We start from the raw sequence: 10,370 nt of genomic DNA on the forward strand, positions 1-10,370 counted from the left end.
ATCAGATCACGGAAAGAATGCTATTTATCCGGCTGTTTTAGCGTGAAAGAGTAGGTAGCAAACTCATAACACGCACAAACACACACGCACACCTATGTCCACAACTTTCGCATTTCTTATACTAGACTAGTACTAGTAGCATAAATATAATAATATTACGTTTATACCTTTTATAATCCATATCCATATCCTACTAATTAATATTATAAATGCGAAAGTGTGTTTGTATGTTTGCGTCTTCCATGCCGTAACGGAGCGACGGATCGACGTGGTTTTTGGCATAGAGATAGTTTTTGGGCCCGAAAGTGACATATGCTACTTTTTATCCCGGAAAAATGCACAGTTCCAGAGGGAACAGCGCGCGATAGCCGAATACCACGCGGGCGGAGCCGCGGGCAAAAGCTAGCATTTTATATTTTGAACAACTTCAAATTCAAATCAAATACGTTTATTTGTCAAACATAGGTGAAAACAGGTGGATATAAATGACAGTTAAATAGCAAGTAATGGTAGGTGGTAGTACCCAGGACTTACAATTTTTGGAAAACAACGTGAGGAAACCCGCACACACTGGCGAAACAGTTAAATGGTGTCTGCGAAGTTCCCAATCCACGTGGGAACTATGGCCCAAGCCCTTTCGTTCTGAGAGGAGGCCTGTGCCCTGCAGTGGGACGTATACAGGCCGAGCTGAAACTTAAGTAGGCAAACAGACATAATTAATACATAATAATGTTGTACATAATGACATGAAAATGAATGAAATAAAGAATGAAGCTGATTAGCAGTAATGCTCACGAGCCTGTTTTAACACCTTTTACTCGCTGGTCATACTCTATTTAAACATAGTTTGAAAATTGAAAAGTTAAGTTACCTACCTATTATTTTTCCTTCGTCAAAAAGTCAGGGGATTTCAACATACTTTTTGGCAACACTGGCAGCTAAAAAGCCTAGCATCTGAAGCAAATATTGTGTAATAGTTGGCTAGCCTGATTAAATTTATTACTAGCAAGTTGCCAACATTGAAATTATGTCAGTCAAATCAATGCCATAGTTTGTGCCTGCTGCTCGCAACCGCCATTGCGCCGGTTTTAGTTTAGCATGTTTATATCGTTATAAACATTTTTTTCCTAATCTAAGAGTTTAAGCTTTAAATCCATAGTTTTAAGAGCAAGTAACAGTCTTCGTCCATGTTAAATCGTAGCAACATGTAAGTACCATGACAACAAAACAGTGCAGGTTAGGTTATGTTATTATAATCTTTTGTATGCTTTTGTATCTTAGGAATATAAGCCCGAATTCGAGTTTGATGCAACGCACGTTAGATCTACAATACGAGAACAAGAAACGGGCTAGTTCACTCAAGTGGAGCGTTATTAATGGAGTACTGTTCGTCGTGTTCGTTTATGACTTGTAAGTACTGCGATAGGTATAACACTATTCAAATAAAAATAAAATAATTATTTAACGAATAATTATTTTATTTTTATTTGCGGATGCCCCTTAAAGGGGTTGCGGTATCTTTAAAATACTCTCACCATTATTGTGTATGATTATTCAATGTTTGTATTATGCTGCATCCTGAAAAAATTAAAAAATACTGGTGTATAGTTATGTAATAAGCCCCTACAGTCTAGCCCATTGGTTCTAGACTCTAGCCAAACCTCTTCAGCCAGATCTTATTCATTTTCTTCTGGAATGTGATCAGAATAGAGGTCACACAGGTATTTCGATGGGATGGGTTTTTTGTAAATGGAGGCAGACCCATTTAAACATTAGGTAGTAGTCAACTGTGTGTAGCTTGGTCGACTACCTTAACTCTTGGTATGCTTAAGACACCAATCGTTCATTCTCATTTTACTGTGCACCTGTCTAATTACCATTAACCTTTCACTTTTTTTTTAGTTAGTGCATACAAGGAGTTAAGACGGATTGTTTCACCAATTCCATCGATAAATGAATATTTTTTGCTCCCGCAGATCCTGCAAATGTCCAGGATACACCTCGGCGTTCCACTATGCCGAATATGCCCTGGCTCTACTGCTCGGGTTTAGCCTGTTGCAACACAGCTACCAGCTGATATGGCGAAGCCCACCACTCACCATCACCACAAGGCAGAGAGAGCTCCTTGGAGTTGCTGATGCTGGTATGTTTGTTTTTTTTTCTCTAATATTTTAACTAGGCTTAAGTACACTAAATGTTAATGTTTTTATTACTGGCAGTATTGTGCGCAAAATAGAGACCAGCCTGCTTAAACCTTATAACATAATACTACTGCCATATTGGACCGCAAATCATGAAACACATGTATTGAAAAAAGTTTGTGTGCGCATCTGACTAAAACTTCCTTGCAAGCCTTGCTGTATCTTTTGATAATTTTATTTATTTTCTATCGACTTCAAAAAAGGAGGAGGTTCTCAATTCGGGTGTATGTTTGTTACGCGATAACTCCGCCAATACGGTATTTGACAACTCCTGCTTTTGCCATATCTTAATATTATTATGAAAATATAGATATACAGATAGTGTTTAGTGAAGAGAAAATTTAAATTGGTTGAAAATTGGATTTATAGTGATTTTTTGAAAAATCTATATACCTGTCTCTTTCTCAAACGCTTTTCTCAATGCAGCAAGTATGGCGGTACTGGCGTGTGACGTCACATGCCAGTATGTCTTTCTCTCCGTCTAATCTTGAATTTCAAACCTTTATAACTTTGTTATTTGTAAAGGTAGGTTTTAAATTGTTTTTCTATTCGATAACAGGCATTGTGTAGTTTTAATTTATAAAACACACAAAATTAAAAATGTGTCTGACTCGTTTGTTTTGACAGGTGACAAGCTTTACCGGTCCGAATAATACCGACATGGAAATACCGTACCCTGTTGTTCATGTACACACCCATAGAAGCTCGTGTCAGTTTCTATGGGCCGGTAAAGAGTGACAGTCAAAACGAACAAGTCAAGGAAAGACACATAAATTCATTATTTAAACTTTTTTGTTCTGGGCTATGGAATAACCCGTAACTGACCGGACTATCGTAATTTGTCGGTTAAGAAAACTCTTTCATTTTTCAAATTAATTGATGCTACTTAAAAAATCTGATATTTTTAAAGGTTATTCCTATTGATAAAAAAGTTTCAAGCATTTCTAAAATTTTCATCTATTCCCCATTGCATTTTAAAATTTATGACCGTGGAATTATTGTACACTTCCACTGAACGTAGATATAGTTTAGATATAGTTAGTGTTTAGTCTTGTAACTAAGGGACCCCATACATCCCTGTATTTTTATTATTATTATTTTTTGTAATTTTTTTTTCTTTAATTGTATAATATAGTTTTTAAGTATTTTATTTGTAATTAAATTATTTTATGTTGAAAAAATTACTTTCTGCCAAGTTTCTTGTGGCGCATTCTTCTTGGCACTGATGGTCTTTCCGAAAGCGCTGGTAGTTTAAAAAATGACGTGTAAAAGTGCCCATTGCGGCCTATTTACTGAATAAATCATTTGAATTTGAATTTGCCGATACTGTCTGTACAAAATGCATTGCCCATGCGCAGAGCGAGTGAAAATACCTGAACTGAACCCCCAGTACGCGAGTGCTACTCGCACTTAGCTGGTTTTTATTTAAATCTATTTCAGCTGTTAAAATGTATCCAACAGACACATCATTCCGGATACACGACACCAGCACCAAGTCGTCACCATCAAACCGTTCCATGGACACCTCGGAGCTCTCTATCTCCCTGTCGCCCCGGGGCTGGCGGAACCCTGAGGCCGGCAGCCGGTCGGCTTCCGCCTCGCCTCCGGAGCCCCTGTCCTACTCCCGGATTGATAGTAACGCTGACAAGTTTATTGCTGACTCAAGCTCGCTGTCAGATTACCTCAAGTAAGTGACATGACAGAAGATTAAAGATTATTCTTCATATTCATTTAGTAACTTCTCTCTCTGTTTTCTACAAACTTCATGAACTTGTGAGCAAAAATTTGACCAAAAATATCTGAACACCGCACGCCGTTAACACTAGTCGTGTTCAGATATATTTGTTCAAAATTTTGCTCACTAATTTATGAAATCGACTGTACAATAGAACGACACAATCTTATTCCACCTCCTTTCCTTCACAGGTAGACTAGAAGTAGGCAGGGCTTTCACCCTTATGCCCGGTTCACATTATCCCAATAAAACCGTTCCAGTAGAATGACACTGCGGTGCTCGATCGATCTTGTGTAACTCGTTTGTATTGTGACCCCGCAATGTATTGCTACTGGCACGATTTTACTGGAATAATGTTATCTTCGCTTACTTACCATCAGGCGTAAAGGCAAGCCATTGAAATTAACATGTTCTTAAATCTGTCATTAGGTCTTACGAAGAGCGCAGCTTTCTGGAAAGTACGCTAAACACGAGCGGTTCACCGCCCGTACCCGTGCCGCATTACCACCTGGCTTCGATCGACACTGGTAAGAAATGTTCAAAGATTAATACATCCAAGCACAGAATTGACACTCGCTTGACAACTCGCTTAGAACAAGCACATCTTAAAAAAATTGTAATAAATTAATTAATAATTGTAGCGTAATTTTAAAAATATCAGCGTCTTTCTCTTTCCAAACAGAATACAGAGAGCGAATCAAATTATAGTCTTAGAAATATGAAAACTTGTCAATCATGGCAGTCGAGAGCACCCCGGATGACATACCCTAAATAGTTGTTGATTGACCCTTAATGACTAGTTCAAATATACAAGGTGACTCATAATGTATGTGACTATAAAGTTTCTTGCGGTGCATGCTTCTTGGTAATGATGGTCTTTCCGAAAGCGCTGGAAGGTTAAAAAAAGACTTGTAAAAGTGCCCATTGCGGCCTATTTACTGAATAAATGATTTTGATTTATGGTTTTCTTACAGAAAGCAAGTTGGATGACTCTGGTTCCAACGACCGTTCCGGCCTCGGCGGCGCTCCCCAAGTCTGGTGGCGGCTGCAGCTCGATCCGCAGAGGCTAACGCATTGGAACCTTAACCTTAGACTGGCAAGTGACTATTTCTCAAAAAGTTGTCCATTTTCAATTGTCCACTTATATAAAAAAACGCTATTTCAACATAAAAATAAGTTTAATACTCATACTCAGCCAGCAATTGGCTGCTTCCAGGCCACGACGATAATCTACTATTAAAATGTCTACCAACCTCGAGTGTGTTAAGCCTTGCAACAGTGTTCCAATTGATTGCAGTGGCTTCACGTGACCATTTTCGAGCGGCTCGTTCGCGAAATGGCAGCCGTCGACGAGTCGCTGGCCCGGGCGGGACTCCACGATGTTAAACTAGGACAGGTGAGTGTTTAGAGGGCATACAGTCACCTGCATATTAATATACTCAGCAGCACACAATTTGGCCCACTCTACACATGACATTACCTAATACTGCATACATCTGCCACAGCGGAGCGTGCAAAAATATCTGACACATCCTACTGGCCCTACAAATACAGTACCCGGTCATAAAGATAGCACATCGGTCTTTGGAAAAGAGACTCGGCTAATTTCGGCTTCGTAGACCGTTGTTACACTACTTATGTGACGTTTGTCAGTCGTTGTACGGGTGCAATAGAGTACGGACGCATTTAGATGAAAATATATAATAAAGAATTCTTGAAACCCCCCAAAACTTTAAATTGTACGATGGCATCTTTAGGAAAAAGGGGGAACTATCCTTTTTCTAATAGTTGCAACAGCTCTCTGTAGATCTTAGATAATTAAAGACGGGATGAGCCTTTGACGTAGGTACCTTTGCCTGGATTTTTTTCTGCCAAATCGTCCTGGGGGCGAGGAAACACGTGTAGCACACTTCTACGCATTGCCGCACGCTCAGGTCAAAAATATATTGCGTTCCTACAGATGCCTACCAAAACAAAATCGTAACACAAATGTAAAAAAAACCCACACCAATTAACATTTGTCGTAATCACTGCAATGGAATGGGCAGCAAAGAATGAATGGCTGAAATTAAGTTAATATAATTTAAATTAAAATCATATTTAATACCTTAAAACCGTACCATAAAAATAGTCATTTTAACCCTCCCCGCCCCCCTTCTCAGCGAAAGTCAGCAAAACCCTACACCCCTCCCCCTATGCTCAAGTAATTTTTTTTTAAATCTATTCAGGTTTATTGTTGAATTAAGAGCTATTACATTTTGAAAAAAAAAACAAGAAATAATGAATAAATATTCTAGCCGTACAAAATTACCTATTATTGCGTACATTTGAGGGCCAGATTTTTTGCCGCTCAGTATATTATTTGGAAAAAATAATCCTTTAGTATTACGAGTATTCTTTTTTTTTAATCACAAATGTTATGTATGTTTTTTCAGGTGTCTGTGGAGCGGTTGCGCCAGAGCACGAAGACTGTCGGCTGCGGATCGCTGGCGGCGGTACTGCCGTTTCTGGAAGCGTTCCCCGACCAGAAATACATCGTGCGCAGGATCAAAGGTACAGCGCGATACGCTCAATTTCATAGTTGGACTCTTGGGGCCCTGAGAGACTACTAGCATAGTAAAAGAGGACAAGTAGGCTCACTACGAACAAAAGTACATCGCGCGGCTTAAATGTGTGCGCGCCGGTTGGCGCCGGTACGCACGCACCCGTCGCACGCACACACTAACAGCCTTATTCATAAAAAGTTAGAGCCTCCTTGAAGGCTCTTGAAGGCCCGATGCTAAAAACGTGATTCATAAACGTCTGTTAGCGCTAATCAGTCGATCAAGGCTCTGCTAAAGTTAGAGGACTGTAGACCCTCCTTTATCTCCCTGCTAAGTCACAAAATGGCCGCCACAGTTTGAACAGCTGACTTTGACAAGAGCAAGAAACCATACCGAAGATATTTTAGTGAAGGGTGAAGTTACGCAAGATTAAAAAAAAACCAGGGTAATTTATTTTCAGGAATTTGTATTTAAAAATCCTCTAAAATTACTGCTACTTTACTACTTACTAACAATAAATAAGAAAAAATAAATTAGGATGATAAACATAATTACAGCTTTTTGCACTTAAACATAACATGCGGATCGGAAATGGCGGGAACATACATCTCGCTTTTTTTTTCCTGCTAATTTTCTGTCACTGCTGTCAATTTCTTTTTTTAATTATCGATGAGGCCATTTTTGTCTTGATTTGTCAAGATTGCCAACATAACGCGTCTAATCCGTCTATCAGCAGCTCAACAACTAGCAGACGCTAGCAAGCGTTTATGATCATACTTCTTGACAACCGTCTAATAAGCTTAATCAGTCTGCTAAGTAACAGACCGATCAAACTCAATTAAGGTTTTTTATGAATAAGGCTGTAATAATTTAAGGATCAAATTTTCTGTAGTTGAAGCTGCGCTACCGTCGGTGTCGTACGTTTCGATTTTAGCTCGCTCGTTTGCGCTCGCTTGCGAGATGATCACCTTTTACGATCGCGTACTCGTACTTACGTATTTTGTATAAGGTATAGTTGTAAATTAGTGGTATATAAGTGTAGTGTAAAAGTTTTGTGCAGGGTATACAGTCGCCATCACCATTCCGGCGAATTTATAAATAATATTTTTAAATTTAGTATCATAATAATAATAATATAACGGCATAGAATCTGAGCCGTGGTGCCTAGTGGTTTTGACCTTCGCTCTCAAGCAGAGGGTCGTGGGTTCAAACCCGGCTCGCACCTCTTGAGATTTTCGAAATTCATGTGCGGAATTACATTTGTAGTTTACCACGAGCTTTGCGGTGAAGGAAAACATCGTGAGGAAACCTGCACAAACCTGAGAAGCAATTCAATGGTGCGTGTGAACTATGGCCCAAGCCCTCTTTTTCTGAGAGGAGGCCTGTGCCCAGCAGTGGGACATATATAGGCTGAGATGATGATGATGATGATGATAGAATCTGTCTGGTTTCTCTAGACACAGACATTAGACAATTTTAAGTTAACTTTCGTACTAAAGTTATTTGCCGGTAGGTAATTAATCTAAAATAGACGTCAACAACCCTTAGCATCCGCGCCGGAGTAGGTAGTTAAGTCTCCTAAAGGGTCGCAGTGGACCTACTTCTCTTTTACTATGCCACTACGAAATTCGAATTTCGTGGTTCGTATCATACCGTCCCTCTCATCCACACTTCCACACTAATATTTAAATGCGAAAGTAACTCTGTCTGTCTGTCTGTCTGTCTGTTACGCTTTCACGCAAAAACCGCTGAACCGATTTGGATGAAATTGGTACAGAGATAGAATAGACCTTAGAAGAACATGCTATCTTTTATCGCGAAAAAGAGGCTTTAAGGGGTTGAAATAGGGGGTGAAAGTTTATATGGTGGAAGTTCTTCGCTGTCGAAAATAAAAAACCATGAAACTTGCATTAAGACACTTAATAAGAAATAAGTCGTTATTTGTTTGAGCTTTTTTGAAAATTCGACCTGTGAGGGGATGAGGGGATGAAAGTCATATGGAAGGTCGTCATTATCGAAGATAAATCGATGAATCTTTGTTAAACTTGCCATTTCGGCACGTGATTAAGTTATTTTCAGTAAACCGTAGAAGTTTCTAAGTGCTATTATTGGCAGAATAGGTACCCTAAATAAATTAAATACTTCCCAAAGTTACTATTCCACGCGGACGAAGTCGCGGGCAAAAGCTAGTCTCGTATAAAATAAAATAAATAATATTAGTGTCAGCGGTACGGCAAGATACGAAGTTCGGATTTTGCACTTCGTAGTGTAGGGCCTGGAGCGTTACTACCGCCGTTACCGTTACGGTCGTGTGTTACCAAAATCTTAGGGGAAATTCTCCATGAGCTAAAACGTAACGCAAAGTCGAGGTAACTTCATCGTTCGGCGTTCAACCTCCAGTTTTGTGTAATAAGCTCCTTGGTCGTGACCAACTCGATTATTTTTTATAGTCGGCCGTGGCAAGTGGCCAGTCGAAAAGGTACCGTTGGTATAATCGTAGGTTGGATATAAAAGTAAATTCAATTTTTTGTTACTCTCATTTTTTGTAGTAGGTATTTTACTTTCCTCACAGTCGAAATGAAAAGTAGAGTGTCTAACTCGGGTGAAATTACCCATTTCCCCTCGTACTATTGGCCTCTCACTTGGTCGAGCGCCAGAAATATCTCGGGTGAATGGGTCACTTTCCACCCTTGGTTATCAATCTACTAATAAATAGACGCCTGATAATATATTAATAAAGTTTCGAAGCAAAGATTCGAAGGTGGGCTGCCGTGGGCTTTGGTTCATTATCTGTTTTCGAGCGAATCAGAAATAAATCCCACTTGTGATATTCCCAGCTCGCAGTCGGCGGATGCCTCAGCAACTACAAATGGAACGGCGGCGCGCGGACCACGACGACTCTAAACCAACCGGACGTGAGATAGTCCCCACCTTTGGCTACGTACTTGGACGGGCAGCTGCCGGGCGGCGCGGGGGGGCGGGTCTTCTCCACGGAGCACGTGTCCAGCGGGGGCGCGCCGCCCGCGCCCGGACGCGCTCGCCGTGCACCGGGTCAGCACTAGACCGCCGCACTACGTGCTGGCGTGGTGATGACACTATTGAGGTTAGTTGCTGATACAGTCCAGTTATACTTTGCCGGCGGCGCGGGGGGGGCGGTCTTCTCCACGGAGCACAGATAGCAATAAACGTATTCTATTCTACGCAGACAGAGTCGCGGGCAACAGGCTAGTAAAAAATAAAATTCTGTGCTCTGTTCTCTGAAATGTTTATTAGATAAATTTTATCTTGAACAACAATCCTATCGATTCTTTTGTTTACTTAATAGCAAGTGTTATTTTTTATATTTTTTGTTGGTTCAATTCCCGGTGAGGCAAGCGAAGTTAAGAAGATATTTAAATGCAGTTTTGTTTCATTTGAAAAATAAACGAATGTTTCCTTTCAGTGCAAGTAGCTAACTAAAGGATTTATGGTAGTTGCCCTCCAGGGCCCATAGTTTTTCCACCTGTATGTTGGCCACTGTCTATTTCATTTTCTCGCCATCGAAGTGAAAAGCAGAGTGTAAAACTCGAGCAATAAACCCATTTTCCCCTCGACGTGTCTATCCACCCGAGCCGGTACGAACGTCTCGGGTAAAATGGCTCGTTTTATGCCCTTGTTGTACAATCTACTATTTTTGTGCAGGTATGCGCGAGGCCGCAACAACCTACTCCACAGTGCTACTACTCATGCGGCATGCGCGCGTCGCACGCCGCCGGCACTTCATCGCGTTCACTTAGGACCCGCTGGTTTAAATATGCTGTGGATTATCTCATAGCGTTCCGAGATAGAATATATTTTAACATTATTTGTCACAGATGGCGATGTGGTGCGTTGATACTGTTGAAACAGTGC

The 10,370-nt window shown here is 40.4% G+C and overlaps 1 protein-coding gene across 1 annotated transcript; it reads left to right on the forward strand.

The window, feature by feature from the left end:
• The first annotated feature begins 1,054 nt into the window (after positions 1 to 1,054).
• LOC141440702 (uncharacterized) lies at positions 1,055 to 10,255 on the forward strand. Its single transcript, XM_074105245.1, has 11 exons — positions 1,055 to 1,207; positions 1,282 to 1,410; positions 1,977 to 2,143; positions 3,663 to 3,888; positions 4,366 to 4,463; positions 4,911 to 5,032; positions 5,234 to 5,332; positions 6,372 to 6,489; positions 9,315 to 9,394; positions 9,437 to 9,530; positions 10,161 to 10,255. Exons 1-11 carry the CDS (start codon positions 1,188 to 1,190, stop codon positions 10,253 to 10,255), a joined length of 1,248 nt encoding a protein of 415 aa, XP_073961346.1. The 5' UTR covers positions 1,055 to 1,187.
• Positions 10,256 to 10,370: the final 115 nt, after the last annotated feature.

Source organism: Choristoneura fumiferana, chromosome Z (assembly GCF_025370935.1).
Source record: "Choristoneura fumiferana chromosome Z, NRCan_CFum_1, whole genome shotgun sequence".
Taxonomy (NCBI): domain Eukaryota; kingdom Metazoa; phylum Arthropoda; class Insecta; order Lepidoptera; family Tortricidae; genus Choristoneura; species Choristoneura fumiferana.

Coding starts and splice junctions, on each gene's coding strand:
- LOC141440702 (XM_074105245.1), top strand. CDS start 1,188: ATGTTAAATCGTAGCAACAT. Junction 5,333..6,371: donor ACGATGTTAAACTAGGACAG/GTGAGTGTTTAG, acceptor ATGTTTTTTCAG/GTGTCTGTGGAGCGGTTGCG. Junction 9,531..10,160: donor ACGCGCTCGCCGTGCACCGG/GTCAGCACTAGA, acceptor ATTTTTGTGCAG/GTATGCGCGAGGCCGCAACA.